General features: G+C 40.0%; 1 protein-coding gene across 2 annotated transcripts in view; it reads left to right on the top strand.

Annotated features, from left to right (window-relative positions):
• Positions 1–16761, top strand: part of JAK1 (Janus kinase 1) — a 139988-nt gene that overhangs the window by 73953 nt on the left and 49274 nt on the right. For both annotated transcript variants that reach the window (XM_074221254.1, XM_074221253.1), the window contains 3 exons: positions 3684–3770; positions 5995–6193; positions 12877–13000. In XM_074221254.1, coding sequence (XP_074077355.1) covers positions 3765–3770; positions 5995–6193; positions 12877–13000 — 329 coding nt within the window. In that variant the 5' untranslated portion in view covers positions 3684–3764. The remainder of the gene's footprint in view (positions 1–3683; positions 3771–5994; positions 6194–12876; positions 13001–16761) is intronic.

The raw sequence follows: 16761 nt of genomic DNA on the forward strand, positions 1-16761 counted from the left end.
CCATTATAAGTATAGATTATTTCCCTTCTCATGTGACAAAGAAAAGCAATTGAATAAGACAATGACCTCATCTGGAAGTCAATGCAGCATTCCACATCTGTAGCTACCCCCCTCTATTTTAAAAATTGTTTTGTTAATTGACTGAAATCCATTTTCTCTCCTTCCCAGCCCACTCACCCCACAGAAAGAAAGAAAAAAGAAAAACAAATTCTTCACAACCAAATACACAAAGTCACACAAAACAAATTGCATGGTTGGTGTAATGTGAAAATATGTGTATTTTGTTCAGCCCTCCAAATTCATCATCTCTCTGTCAGGGACAGAACAGTTTATCATAATCAGCCATCATCATTGGTCCTCTGAAATCTTTGCTGGCAACATGGGTTCATACAGTTTTCAAAGTTGTTTGTCCTCACATTGTTATTACTATTGAGCAAATAATTCTGCTTCTGCTCATTTTTCAGGCTTAATAGGTTTGTAGAAGTCCTCAACATTGTTCATTCTTGATGGCTAATGTGGAAATTTGTTTTGTATGATTTACATATAATATGCATATTGTATATTATGTATATATACATATATATAAAATGAGTATCAGATTTCTTGCCTTCTTAGTGAGTGGGAGAGGGGTGGGAGGAGAAAAAATTTAGAACTAACTATAAAGATAAAATTTTAAAACGCATGGAAAAATAAATTAGGAAAAAAAATCATAAAATCCCTAGTACCTGCTTCATTTAATTAGTAGTCATTTGGACCATTGTTTTCATTTGGCTATAGATAGCCTGAATTTCCTCTCTTGAGAACTGCTTATTCATATCCTCAGGTCATTTATCCTTTGGGTAATTAATGTCTCTTTTGCTTAGAAACTTGAATACATTCTTTATATATCTTAGATTAGAGAAAACATGCTACAGTGACTTTTCCCCTAGTTGTTTCCCTTGCAATCTAAACTTTATCAGATTTTTTTCGTGGAAAATTTTTAGTTTAATGTAATCAAAATGATCTTTCAATCTCTTGTTTGGTCACAAACTTTCCATCTGTCCATGGGTCTGATGGACAAGTTTTTTCCATTTTGTTAATATTGTTTATGATATGACCTTCTATGCTTATGTCATGTATATATTTGGAGTTTATCTTGGTGTAAGTTATTAGGTCTTGATCTAAATCTAATCTGTTCTTTTCTGTTACCTAATTTTCCTAGGAGTTTTGTCAGATAGTGAATCCTTATTCTGTTATCTCTGGCATTTGTGTTTATTGAATAATAGGCTATTAAATATTCCACTTTCATAAGTTGAATACCGAATTAGTTGTACTGTTTGATTTCTCTCTTTGTTATCCAGTAGAGAAGACCCAGAATCCTGAGTTTAAATCTGATCTCATAAATTTAGTAGCTGTATGACCCTGGGCAAATCACTTAACCTTGTGTGCCTCAGCTTCCTCACCTGTAAAATGAACTGGAGAAGAAAATGGCAAACCACTCCAGGATCTTTGCCAAGGAAACCTTAAATGGGGTTACAAATAGTTGAACATGACTGAGAGTGACTGAACAAAAACAACCCAATTGTTTGAGAATTATTCTTCCATATTATATTTGGAGACTTGGCACTGCTAAAACCCCTTTCCCCCCCCCCCCTACTTTTCATTATTACCTCTGAGATTCTTGATCTTTTATGCTTCCGTGTAAATCTCATTATTCCTTTTTAGTTTTGTAAAATAATCTTCTGGTAGTTTGGCATAATATTGAATGGGCCAGCTAATTTAGGCAACATTAACCTTTTTATCACAGTAACTCATTATGTAGTGGCTGGCTACTTGAGTTTGGTTCTGCCTATGAGGAATCACTATTCAGACTCGGAAAAGCATGGGTGGAAATAGAACAAAATTTATTAAAAGAAATTACAACACATAGGAAGGGATAGGGACGAGAGAGAGAGAGAGAGAGATAGAGAGAGAGAGAGAGAGAGAGAGAAAAGAACAGCCAAGCAATGTTGTCTGGACCACAGGTCAGAGAATTCTGTGGCCTTGAGCAGAAGTCCAACCTAAGTTTTTATGTCTTGTCTCTAAAGGGGCAAAAGGTGAACTCCCTTTCTCTTCCTGGACCAGGAATTAGGTAGACGGTAAAACCTAAGGAGATCAGGATACACATTTTACATTAAACAATGAATCAGTAGTAATGGGGATCTCCATCCAAATCAAGCAGATTACAAATTGTTTCTGTTACAATCATAATTCTCTACTTCTAGTCAATTCACATCTCAAGAGTGATTGGCAGTCAATTTATATCTCCTCCCTATTTCTTTCAGTTAATTCACAATTCTTTTCATCTTTCCTCTGCATCAATTCTACTTTGAAAAATCAATATTTTCCCCATTATTTAGGTCTCTATTTCTAGAAACAGTGTTTTGTAGTTATAGTTATATAGTTCTTAACTTGGTAGGTAGATTTTGGTAGATTAACCTTGGCTGATAGTCTTAGTAGGTAGACACAATGTATTTTATCCATTCTATAGTTATTTTAAATGAACTTGTCTTTTAATCTCTTCTTGCTGGGTATTATATGGAAATTCTGATGATTTGTATGAAATGATTTTATATCCTGCAAGTTTGCTGAAGTAATTATTTGAATGAATTTTTAGTTGAAGAGAGTTGTCTAATGGTTGACTATCTTGACATCTTACAGCATGAGCATTCTATCTCCTCTTTCCTTATTCTCCTTCCTCCCATTTCTTCTCTCCTCCTATTGATGCAACTAATAGAATCTGTATCAAATAGAAGTGAGAGCAAAAGGGAAGTGGTTTCCTAGACTTTGAGGTTAAGGTTGCTCTTATTAATTAGCCTTCTGCTGAATTTTAATGTTGTTTTCATTTATATATTTGTTGCATTCATTTCATCATAGAGCAACCTTAAATACTGAACTTAAGAGTTAGTAAGTCTTGGGTTTGAACCAATTTCCAACACTAATTAGATATGTAACTCTGGGCGAGCCAGTGAACATCTCTGGTCCATTGACTTGGCACCTTCAAAGATCAAAGACTGAAGATGACAACAATGACTTAAGTGTCCAAGGGAGGTTTTTCCTCCTAAGTCAATCTGACCTGAAATCTTGACCTGAAATTGCTGAAATATAGAATTTCTATTCTGCACTACCCAGACCCATCTTCTTTTTCCTTCTCTTCCTTCTGCTAGATTGTAAGCTCCTTGAGGGCAGGGAATGGTCTTTCCTTTCTTTTTGTATCCCCAGTGTCTGCCTCATGGAAGGCTCTTGATGAATGTCTATTGATTGAATCTTATGCTTAGAGTAGAACAGTTGATAAAAAAAAAAGTATTTTATCTAAGCATTAAATAGAGCTGAGTGTTCTGGAAGTGGGACATGAATTCCCAAAGAAGTGAGGAGAGCTCTTTTGGGGAACAGTTTTCCAGACCACCTAAAGAAATGGTAATGACCAGATAGTGGTAGATCCTTCACCTACATTGCTTGCTCAGGGTCCTAGCTTCCAGGACCCAAAAGCCCTATTTTGGAGACGAAACAAGACAATAATGACTTGATTTCTCTACCAAGACACACCAGCCTTGCTACACAGATGGTCTTTTGTTGATTACTTTTTCTTAGTTCAGATGGCTTGTCTGGATAGGAGGTACCCTAGGTACCCTTGGTTTCAATTCTTTCATTTTTCCTTTATTCAGATCAGCTTTTGAAGTGATTCAGAGAAGGTGAAGACAATTCATACAGCTGTCTTAGGAGGACGGCCGCAGACAGCTGAATAAATGCAGGTATGCTCATTTACTTATTTCTCTATGGCTAATAATTAAGAATAGCATTTTTATAATGAGTGAAGTTTTGATGTCATCTCATTTGACCCTCCTATCAAAGGTGTGGGATAAAGGTGGCATTATAGACCCCTTATACAGGTGAGGAAATATGCTAAGAGAAAATTCAGATGACTTTCCCAGAGTCTCAGTTAGTAAGTGAACAGGATTCAAATTCAGGTCTTCCTTACTTCAAGTCCAGATTTCTATCTGCTCATGATTCAGAATGCAGAGCCCTGGGTCTAGAAGCAGAAAGAGCAGAGTTCAAATCTGCCATTACCTTGTAAGTCAGCCTCAATTTTCTCTTCTGTAAAACAGAGATGATAATATCATCTTCCACTCAGGGTGGTTTTAAGGATAAAATAGATAATATTTATTTTTAAAAATGCTTAGCACAGTGTCTGACCCATAGTAGACACTCCATAAATGGTTATTCTCATCTTCTTTCCTCCCTCCTCTATCCACTATGCTACTTAGCTGTCTAAGATGAGATTGGCCCTGTGATTTCATTAGTATAGGGAACTCTCAGGTGAGAAAAGTCTCTCTACCAATGCAGGTTGGTACCTTTCCTTCAACTTTATCATCTTAGAGTATTGCCTAGAAATATTATAGATCTTGCCCAGGGCCATGTGCCAGAGAGAGGCCCTGATCCAAAGTCTTTGGGCTTTGAAGCTGATTTTTCAGTCACCATGCAAAGTCGTCCTATTTGGGTTTCTATATAAAAGAGAAAGAGGGGGAAAGCAGCCCAGCATTCACTTCCACATTTATCATGGCGTAGAGAAGGCAGTAGGTCCTGAGTTCTGATTCTCCTTTTGGTGTTCTCCACTTATGTGGCCCTGGATAAATCACTTAGCCTCTCCTTAATTTCCTCATCTATAAAATGGGGCTATTGGGAGTTAGAGTAATGCAATTGATAGAGCTGGTATTGGAGTTTGGGAGACCTGGATTCAAGTCACACTTTTAATGCAAATAACTATCTCCCATGGCAAGTCTCTTCATTTCTCCAAGACTCAGGTTCTTCAATTCTGAAACTGCAATAGGTCAAGGGTAAGTGGTGCAGTGGAGAGAGAGTAGATCTTGGAGGCTGGAAGACATCTGTTCAAATTCTGCTTCTGACCCATCGTAGTTATATGACCTTGGGCAAGTCCCCAAAGTTTTGTGCTTCAGTTTTTTTGGAATTATAAAGTCCACAGAAGATTCCCATTGATCTGTTTTAGTCAGGAAAGGGTGACCAGGACACAAGCATGGATGAACTCACAAATCCAGTCAAACAAAAGAAAGAAAAAATTGGTGAATGATAAGAACAGCTCCCTCATCAATAGTGAGAAGGATCAAAAGGAGATAAAGCCTCTGCCTTTAAATATGAACTTCTAGTATCATGTCCCTTGGACTGTGCCAGGATCTGGCATTTAAAGACAAAAAGGAAATCAACTTTGTCCTCATGGAGCTTCCATTTTGCTGAAGATGGGAAATGAGAAAGACATATACATAGAAAAGTCAATATAACCAATAGACAATATGTTGCCAAGTTCTTTCTAGAAAAAGAAGCCTCTAAAGATGGGGGCAGGGAGGGGGTTAGGAAAGATCTTGCTTAAACACCTTTTTTATTGAATTATTTTTTTGGAGGAGGGAAGTTGACTCATACCCACCTCAACCTCTCAGGGACCATCTTTGATTACTAGAATTTTTTCAGTGGCTTCAGCAGTGGAGGAAAGCTCCATGAATTGAGCATCATGGCCAGGATTCTCCCATGCACATTAGAACTTCTTGGGGATCCAATCTGGAAGCAAAAATATGCCTCTAGAGAAAGCCAAAATAAGAGGAAGGCAGGCCCCAGGGCCTCTGGGGCACATCTGCTTTTGAGTTTCTTCTCATCTCTCTGGGGCAGCAACCAGTAGTCACACCAGTGTAGGAGAGCTGAACTGACGTTAGTTGCTAGTTATGGGAGTTAGTGGGGAGGGGGTTGGGTCCCAGGGGTAGAGGATTCAGGTCTAGTGGGGCCTAGACACATATGAGATGCTTACTAAATATTTTTAAATCGAATTGGTCAGAATTCTGATGTATTCACTCTTATTTGGGAGACAGAGAAAGGACCTCAGGCAAGCAAAATGATCCTTCTGGTTTGTCTTTCTGGAACTGTGTAAGGGTATTTTAACTTTCTGTCATCTCCATTTCTCTTCCCAAATAGTATCTAAATTTCAAAGAGGACTGCAATGCCATGGCGTTCTGTGCAAAAATGAGGAGCTACAAAAAGAACGAAGTGAATCAGGATGTGCTGGCACCTGGGCTGGAGGTGGTATTTTACCTGCCCGATAGGAAGCCTCTCCACTACTTCAGTGGCGAGTACACCATGGAAGACCTATGTATTAAAGCCGCTCAAGAATGCTGTGAGTATTCCCTACTGCAAACTGGGGAGAGGGCACCCTAGCCATATGGTCACCAGGCAGTGCAGGAGATAGAGCCCTGGGTTTGGAGTCCAAAAGACCCAAATTCAAAAACAGCTTCAGATACTTACAAGCCTTATGACCCTGGGCAAGTCACTCAGCCTCTAATTGCCTTGGGTGGTTCAGTGAATAGAACACTGGCCTTGGAGTTAGGAGGACAGGAGTTCAAATCCAACCTCAGATCCAACTCGCTAGCCATGTGACCTTGGACAAGTCACTTAACCCTGTTTACCTCACATCCAGAGTCATCTCCAGGTATCCTGATTTACATCAGGGCACTGGACCCAGATGTTTCTGGAGGAGAAAGTGAGACTGGTGATTTAGCACAGCACCCCCTCACTCAAATCCAACTCACTTGTCATGGGCTCCCTGATGTTGTGGTCTTCTTTGAGAATGAAGGACAATCATCATTTGCCTTAGTATACAAGGAAGGGAGCATGGTATAAACAGGCCCCCCAAAATAGGAAAAGGTCGGGAATATGAAGGGCTTGGAAAGTCAGAGGATTTTATATTTAATCTTGAGGTGATAATTTAATGAATAGGAGAATGACCATTACTTAGGTAGATCACTTTGATGATTGTGGAAGGTAAATTGGAGTGAGATGAAACTTGAGACCAGAAGACTAACCAACAGCCTCTCCAAGTATGGGGTTATGAGGTTCCACACCACGGATGACACAGGGATGCTTTTCAGCAAAGTTCATTATTTGTAAATATTCCCAAGCAATATCATTTATTATTCAAATGACAGTAAACCCGACTGTCTAATGGTTTTATTCTTCACACTCACTTTATGTCATCCTATTTTGGTGTCTGAGTTTCTCTGTCTGTAAAATAGCAGCAATGTTAGACTAATAAAGTCAGCCCCCATCTATCTCATAAGCATAATATGGTTTAAAATTCTATTTTTTTCAATCAGTGAAAATCTACTCTCTCCTCTTTACTTTCCTGAAAGACAAGGAAAGTAAAAGACAAAGAGAAAAACCTCCTGTTGCAAACAAGTTTAGTCATTTCCCAAATTCTCAAGGAACTGAATAGCCTCTTTCACCATGAATCATTCAAAATTTTGATGAGAGTTCTCCAATCTTTCAAAGTTGTTTGTCTTCATAATATTGATGTCATTTTATAAATCATTCAGCTCTGGCTGCCTTCTCTCTGCATTAGTTCATACATCCCCCTTCTCTCATAAACCAGTAGTATTCCATCCCATTCACCTACCATAGCTTATCCAGCCATTCCGCAATTGATGGTAATCTCCCTGGTTTACAGTTCTTTAGTATCATAAAAAGAGATGCAATAAATATTTAATGCACATAGGCTCTTTTCTTCTTTCTTTGATCTCTTTGGGGTATGGGGCTATCAGGAGTATTACTGGGTCAAAGGTTATACACAGCTCAGTAACCTTGTGGGGCATCATTCCAAATTGCTTTCCAGAATCTCTGACCATCCACAGCTCCACCATCAGTACCATTATAGAGATTTATTGTATTTTTTAAAAGACATTTTAAATTTCACAAAGAGCATGCATTTCATTTATTGCTTCTCTAATTTTTTAAAAGAAATGTAAGTGCCTATAAAGCACTTTGGCCACTTTAAATTGTAGATAGATATCGGTTATTATTATTTCCTCCATATTACTGGAATCTTCCTCTTTGTCTTCCACCTGATTAGCTCGGTCTTTTTGTTTAGCTGTGGTTTAGTCCTTCCTCTGTTCTTTGTAACACCCTAGGCATCTGGGTGATAGAGTGGAGAGAGTCGACAGAAAGACCTGTTTTCAGATGCCCTCTTGGGGTATTTCTTCCTCCCTGGGCAGGCATTCTGGTGTAGTCTATGGACCCTTTCACAGAATCTTGGTTTTAAATGCACAAAATCAAATGCATAGGACTGCTAAGGAAGTGAATTATAGCAAAATTCAGTTGTCAAACAATTTTGATAACAAGTTTCATAGAGCCCAGGTTTACATCAGCTCTAATCTTATTTTTTTTAAAGAAAGATTTTATTTTGAATTTTACAGTTTCCCCCCCATTCTTGCTTCCCTCCCCCCACCCTCCACAGAAGGCAGTCTGTTAGTCTTTACATTGGTTCCATGGTATACATTGATCTCAGTTGGATGTGATGAGAGAGAAATCACATCCTTAAGGAAGAAACATAAAGTATGCAGTAGTAAAATTGCATAATAATAGAATGCTTTTTTTTCTAATTTGACAGTAATAGTCTTTGGTTTTTGTTCAAAGTCCATAATTCTTTCTCCAGATACAGTTGGTATTCTCCATTGCAAATAGTTCAAAATTGTCCCTGGTTGTTGCACTGATGGAATGGGCAAATCCATCAGGGTTGATCATCACCCCCATCCAGCTCTAATCTTACGATCCTTCCAACAATCCTGTATTATCATATACCCATTTGATAGATGAAGAAGCTAAGACCAAGGAGGTGAATTGAAAGGACCAGGGATCACACAGCTAAAGAGTCAGAGTCAGGATTCAAACACAAGTTGCTAATCCTGCCTCCGAGTCTCAAGTTCTTAGGCAAACCCAAAAGATGAGCAATCCTCAATTGTTTAAATTCATGCTGTACCCTGACTTGATTCTTAGGGAGCTGGTGGTGAGTCAGAGACCACCTTTAGGTCAAACCAATCTACTACTACTAATTGGTTCATGCCAAACCTTCATTTTCCCTTCTACATTTTAAAAATCCAAGTAATTTTCATTTCCTCTAGGGAATTAATGGTAGAAAGAAATGGGATGGTAGGAGCAAATGACAGGAAGAAATGGGATGCTGCGAGTAAATGGCTGGAAGACTAGAATGCTTTTTTAGCATCTGTAGTTTTTGTTATCTTGATGGTAATTTTTTTGCCCTTCTTGCTAAAGGGAAAATGGTGCTTGATTTTCGGAGTGGGGAGAAAAAGAGGGGAAGATGAAAGAGGGAGAAGGGAGAGGCGAGGGAAAGCTATGAGATCAACTTCATTAAACATATGTCTTCTAGTTAGGCAGCCGCTAATGAAAAACATTTATGATAAATATGCTGGGTACTTAAGAAACCTATTTATTATTTATGCTAAGAGATTTTAATCGCTGTCAAAAGTCACTTGGGTTGGTTTTTATTCTAACACAGATGCCTTTCACTACTGCCAGGAAATTTTTCGAGTGTCTGATGGATAAGGCAGCGTGTGAGCATTGGACAACAGAGTAAAAACCAAAGTTTGGAAGGGAGATGAGGAAGGGTTTCCCAACTCCTTCAGCATATCTTTCACACATTTCTAGAGAACTTGAGGGTTTGCAGAGTGATTGGCACCCATGATCTCATTTAATCTTCTCAATAACCCTGAGGTCAACGTGCTGTTATCTCTCTATTTTATTTTATATTTTTGTTGGTTTTTGATTTTGCAAGGCAATGGAGTTAAGTGGCTTGCCCAAGGCCACACAGCTAGGCAATTATTAAGTGTCTGAAGTAAAATTTGAACTCAGGTCCTCCTAACTCCAGGGCCAGTACTCTATCCACTGTGCCATCTAGGTGTCCCTTTATCTATTTTAAAGATGACTAAACTGAGACACAGAGATGTTGACGTCTTATCTATTGTCACAAATGTAATAACCATCAAGCACTTAGTGTGGAAAAGACACGGCGGATAGATAGGGAGATGAAAGAGGCCATTCTTCCCTTCCCCTAAGGAGCTCATGATCACTTAATTTCAGAGGGAGGGTGGCCCTCAGAGGTTGTCTAACCCTGGCCTGACCAAGAACTCACAGTGTAGCATCACTGCCATGTGGTTGGTTAGTCAGTCAGTTAGCATTTATTAAGCTCCAACTCCGCGCTTGTGCTGATGATGAACTGTTTACTCTTGGGTCCTCCAGCCTTCTGCTTGAAGACCTCTAGGGAAGAACAACCCCAGCACCTGCCAAAGCAGCCCATTCCTCTTTGGGACCCCACCATTGTGAGGGTGCTTTCACTGAAGCAAAGCCTAATCTCACCTCTCTCTTGCCAATTCTTCTCTCCTCCCCACACCCATTGCTCCTAATTCAACCCTCTGGATGTCAAACAGAAATAATCTTCATCTTCCCTGGGAGATCCTGAATCTTCCTTCTTTAGATTAAACATCCCCAATTCCTGTAGCAACCTTCCTCTGGCATCTTTTTCAGTTTTCTTGCCATTGTGCATTCTCCAGCTTCTGCCTCTTAGAAATGAGTCACTTGATACTGAACAAAAAACTCCACATGTCCTTGGGGGGACTTATCTCCCTATGTGTGGACCTTTTGATTCTCTTGGCCCAGCCTAGGGGATTTCATGTCACACTGTTAACTTCAACTAAAGTTGTGGTCCACTGAGGTTCCCAGATGTTTTTTAAAATTATTGTTTAGCCATGACTCTGCTATCCTTGTGAAGTTGACTTTTGCATCACAAAGGGAGAACTTTACATTTATCTGCATTAAATTTCATCATATTCTTTTTTTGACCCATTGTTACAAGTTGTTAACCATCTGTTTGGAACTTGACTCCCTCTTCCCATATTTTATCTATCCTTCCAAACTTGATGATATCTGCAAATTTGATCCGTATGCCATCTCTGCTATTCATAAAGTCATTAAAGGAAAATGCTCAGCATCATAGAGCCGAGCACTGATCCTGGGGGCTCTCCATTAGAGCCCATTTTCAAGTTGATTTTGGACATGGCTACGCTTTGGGACCAGTGATTCAACTAATTCCAGTTAACCTAATTAAGCTTGTCACCCATCAGTCTCCCTCTACCTTATGTACAAGCACATTCAACCAATCAATCAATAAACATTGATTAAGCATGGGGGTGCCTGCACTGTGCTAAGAGCTGGGGGATACAAAAAGAGGTAAAAGGCAGTCTTTACCTTCAAGAAATTTACAGTTTAATAGAGGAGACAACATGCAAACATAAACACACCCTACACATAACTTTCTTAATCCTTTAGTGAAATTTAAGAATATCATCTGATGGAGTTCCTATGATCTATGGGCCAACAAAGGACGTGAAAGGAGTCTGAAATAACTTGTTTTTGAATTGTTACATTGGGTTTTCATGATCACTGTTTCCTTCTCTAAGGATTAACAAACCATCCCTTTGATTATACATCCTAGAATTTATCCAAGAATAAAAGTCAAATTCACAGATCTGTGGATGATAGATTTTTACTCTCTTCCCTTTCTTTTTTTTTTTTTTTTGCAAGGCAAATGGGGTTAAGTGGCTTGCCCAAGGCCACACAGCTAGGTAATTATTAAGTGTCTGAGACTGGAATTGAAACCAAGTACTCCTGACTCCAGGGCTGGTGCTTTATCCACTACACCACCTAGCCGCCCCTCTCTTCCCTTTCTTGATTCAATATTGAGCAACATTTGCAATCTCCCACCACATAGCATATCACTTATTCTCCAAAGGTCTTCCCCAGGTCTCCAGTGGTGGCTCAGTCATTGTACTCACCCATTTAAAAAAATAATTTATTTATTAAGGCATGGGGTTAAGTGACTTGCCCAAGGTCACACAGCTAGGTAATTATTAAATGTTTGAGGTTGAATTTGAACTCAGGTCCCCCTGACTCCAGGGCCAGTACTCTATCTATTGTGTCATGTAGCTTCCCCTTCACCCATTTTTAATGCAGTTGGCTCTGTTTGAAGACTTGCAGATGTGGAGGACAGCTCTAAGCTGCTTACTCATTTCTTCAGTTATCTTGGATTTCCTCTCCATGCAAACTATTCTTGATTTATTCTCCATTCAGAAAAAAAAAATCCTTTTGGAAAAGACAAGCGTTGAATAGTTAGGTATTGTCTTCATTGTACTTCCTCCTCACCCAGAAGAATGGCCCTACACCTTCTTGTCATTGACATAACTTTAAAAAGACCCTCAAACATCCTCTCTAAGGATGGCACAATTAATACATTATGCACAAATAATTGGTGAAAGGTCAAAAGACACCCCTAAAGAGGTTGAGGGAGGAGGATTGCCCTAACCAGAGGAGGTTGTTGGTGTTGGTGTTTGAGGATTCCATAGTATTTTCTTGAACACATCACTTAGGTAGGAGAGCAAGTTTGATTGATCCCACTTTACAGATGAAGAAATGAACCCTTAGAGAGCACGAGCAACTTGCTAGAGCTCTCACAGTTAGTGACAGAGACAGATTATGAATCTAGGTCTCCTGAGTAATAGTCATAGGATTTAAAATTAAGAGGGACTTCAGAGACCATCTAGTTCAACTCCCTCTTTTATAGATCAACCAATCATTAAACATTTAAGTCCCTCTATATATCAATTGTTCAGTCCTTTTTGAGCTCTGTTTGACTCATTGTGACCTATTTGGGGTTTTCCTGACAAAGATACAAAGATCTCCAGCTCATTTTATATTTGAGGAAACTAAGGGAAATAAGGTTAAATGACTTGCTCAGGGTCCCACAGCGAGCAAGATTTGAATTGAAGGCTAAGCACTTTGTTCCCATTGCATTGACATTTGCAGACACTATGCTAAATGCTGAGGATGCATTTAAGAAACTTACAATTTGATGAAAGAAATAACACGAAAACAAATATATACAAATCAAGGAAATGGAAAGAGATAACAGAGCACATGCTTCCCTCCTCTCTGATGGATTCCTGACCTTTTCCCTAGGCATCTCTCCATTATGCCACAACCTCTTTGCCCTGTATGATGAGAAGACTAAGCTGTGGTACGCTCCAAATCACTGCATCAAGATTGAAGAGAAAACATCGCTGCGGCTGCATTATCGAATGAGGTATACATTGTTCTTGCTTTTGATTTGAGATCTATAAAATCACTTGGATCTGGTCTATGTGAAAGCTAGATTGATTAGTTCAGTAATAACTCAACAGTATTTCTGAAGTGCCTAGAGATTTAAAAAAAAATGACCATCCCTGTCCTCGATGAGTTTATACTCTTTTGGAAAAAAGATATCTACAAAAAGGCATATAAAAGTCATAATTTGGTGGAAGAGGATCAAGTTTCTGGAGATTCTGATAGGAGGAAGTAGTATTTGACCTGAGGTTCAAAAGAAGAGGGAAGATATTTCAGGTATACGGAACAACCTGTACAAAGTAGGAGATGGATATTACTTAGAAGGCAGCTATTAGGTCAGTTGGGTGCAGATGAAAAGGAATGATATGAACTCTCTGGTAGGGTAGGCTGAGGCAGTTTACAAAGGACTTCAGTACTACACGGAATAATTTAAATTTGGTAACAAAACATGGTGGAGATATGGGAATTTTGCCATCATGAATAAGAGAAGTTTTTAGACTGAACAACTCATGTTTGTTTGGCCTAAGCAGAAGGAAATAGTGAATTGCGACATGCATTCCAGAATGACTTTAACCCCTGGCATTCACCTTTCCCCTTGTAGAAAGTGAAAGGGAATCTATGTAGAAAGAGAGACATTTGAATTAGATTTCACTGGAAATGAGTTAACTTCAGTTTCTTGAGTCAATAGCATTCAGGTTTGGAACCCAGACTGAGAGATGTTTGAATTAAATATGCCCACAATCCATCAGGTTTGACTAGAACATTTGTTGCTTATTTTTGTTTTTAGTCCAAGTCTCTGATTTTATTGGTTTTGGGTCTCTAGGTATGGAAATTCCCTCCACTGATACAGACTAGCAATTTATCTGTAGTTTATAGGCTTATGCAATTCTCTGGGACTCTGGGAGGTTCATGGGCTCCTAGATCCATGGGTAGAAGGAATTTTGAAGTTCATCTAGTCTAACCCTTTCGTTTTACAGAGGAGAAATCTGTAAATCCAGCCTCAGAAACTGAAATGGCTTGCCTAGGGTCACACAGCTTATGTAGCCAAGGTAGGAGGTATTCTTGACTACAGAATCTATCCTCATAGGTGCTCTGCTCTGTGGTTTCTCATCCTGGCACACAGAAGGAGCTAAATAAGGCTCATTGAATTTAGATGACTTTCAACAACTCCCCAGATTCAGTGGAAAGAACCCAGATCTGGAGTCAAATGCTGTCTTTGTCATTTATTGGGATCCCACTTCATCTCCTGGAGCCTCTGTTTCCTTAACTGTAAAATGAAGGGATGGATCCAGATAACCTGTGAGCACTAGATCAAGGATTCTAGAGTTCTTTAGAGAGGAAGTAAATTGGAAAGTCTTCAGAAGTCTTCTGTTGGAGAATCTGGTCCTAGTGCCCCCTTTGCAGATGTATTCACGCCTGCCAGGCAAACTAGTCTATGGTGTGACTACTTCCCTCTGTCCTTCAGCCCAGCCCCTTCCAGTTCTTGGCAGGACATTCTGCTTTTCAACCTCAGACCCTTTGGCCTGAAACCATCATAAAAATAATGTAACCTGTAACATAACATGCTGAGAAAGTTCATCATTGATCTAGGAAAATCCCTATTGCTTTGTGCCCTAGCTTTAAGATGCAGTGTTGCACAATGGTTAGAGAGCTGACCTTGGAGCTGGCAAGACCTGAGTCCACATTTTACTTCTGACACTTGCTGACTGCATCATCCTGGACGAGTGACTCTAAGTCTTGAAGTTACAGAGAGGGTGCTTATGGTTAGAGGAAGAGGGAGTTCATCCCATGAGCTTGCTTTCTGGATGAAGTCGTAGATTTAACTTTAAAAAATTTCAGAGTTTAAATGAATTGCAAAGGTTGTCCAACTAGAGCACATCCTTCATTTTTATAGATGAGGAAACTGAGGTTCATGATGGTTAGGTGACTGACTCAATGTCACACCAGTAGCAAGTAAGAGACAGCTGAGCACCGAATTGAGAGTGTTTGATGCCAAATCCAACCCATTTTCCTCTCCTGAGGGGTTCATAAAATCAGATTTATAGTTCTTTAGGGTTTGCAAAATGCTTTACACATTATATTTTCAACTACTCTGTGAGTCAAGTAAGGAAAATGAGTCAGAGACAAGTGATATGATTTACCCAGGATCACACTCTCAATGAGTGTTTGACTCCCAGTCCAGAACTTTACTCCAATTCAGTCATTTTTCAGATGAGGAAGTTGAGGCCCCTCTAGGTTGATGTGACATGCCTTAGGTCACATAAGGGAGGAAGAAGAGGGAGGGGCTCACAAGTGTAAGTGGTGAGATTTGAATGCAGACTCCCTGGTTTCAAATTTGGTTTCATTTCCTCTTTCCATATTCCCATCTGCCATCAGTGAAGACCTCAGTCCACACTGGCAGTTTTTTTCAGAAGGTGCCCAGTCAGGTTTTTGTGGGCCCTGGATCATTACTTTCAAAACTTCCTCTTTCTGCTGATGTCTCACCAAGACTAAAGTGAGGGCTGGGCCCTTGAGGGGACCAACCCCCAACAGTCCCAAGGTTCCTAGTAGGGGGTTATCACCCCCTTAACTCCCTCATGATTCTTTTGATTCCCTCCTTACCCTGAGCTTTCTTCTCATTATCTGATGGTGAAAGGTTTCTTAGCTAAACTATCCTCCAAAAGACCCCATCTATCATCTATTCCAGGCTCAAGAAAGTTGTGGGTTTGTATTCCCGGGCAAAGCTAATGAGCCAGAGATTTCCAATTTAACAGGAATGATTAAGAACCCTAGTATTTGGACCAGGACTGCTCTAAGTGCTGGAGATACAAGAATTAAAAAATGCCTGCCCTCTTGGACTTTATATTCTCTTAGAACCAAACAGCACATACACAGATGAAAAAATACAAAATGAGTACAGAGTGAATGCATACTTCTAGGGTCCTGGTTCATTAACAGTCGGGGGAAGGGGAAGGATGGATCAGGGAAGGCCCCTTGGGGAAGATGGTACTTGAGGGGGGAGCCTTGGAGAGAATTGGAGATCTGAAAAGGCAGAGGTAAGGAGAGACTGTGCCCCTGGCAAGGGGCACCACTTCTACAAAGGCATATAGGAGGGACATGGACCACCATCTGTAAAGAACAGCAAGAAAGTCCAAGTACCTAAAATAGATAGTCCCTGGAGCCTGAATAAGCAAGAGAGAAACACAGTTAGACCTCTACTGGAGGAATGTCCTTTTGAGATGGTGGGTTGGGCTAGAGAGACATTAGAAGCAGGTTGACCAATAGGTCACTCTTTCAGCAGTCCAGTAGAGAGATGAGGAGGGTCTGATGCAGAGTTTGGGGGGAGGAGGAGGGAAGGAGCATCTGATCCAAGGTGATGGGGGTGGGTCTGGTTCAGGGTGGTAGAGAAGATTCTAAACCAGGGCTTAGTAAAGGGTCTCGTCCAGAGTGGTGGTTGTGGAGGAGATTGGGGTAAGATGGGAGAGATGAAGAGAAGACTAGTTTGGTATCTGGCTGGGGTGATGGGTACTTGATGGTGGAGAACCCTTCTCATAAAGGACCCAGATAGCAGGAAACATGAGGGGGATATTGGAGGAGGATATTGGTCTCACTGGTCCAACTGGCTCCAGACAGTTTTTTTTTTTTGGTTTGGTGCCTCCCCGGGGAAAGTCTCTTTCTTTCTCTTAGTGTCTCCCTCTTCCCTTCTCTTGGACCTCAGGGTCTGGACTAAGGTCTCTGTTTATCTTCCTATAACACTAGGGA

Source organism: Macrotis lagotis, chromosome 2, assembly GCF_037893015.1.
Source record: "Macrotis lagotis isolate mMagLag1 chromosome 2, bilby.v1.9.chrom.fasta, whole genome shotgun sequence".
In the NCBI taxonomy this organism is placed as follows: Eukaryota; Metazoa; Chordata; class Mammalia; order Peramelemorphia; family Peramelidae; genus Macrotis; species Macrotis lagotis.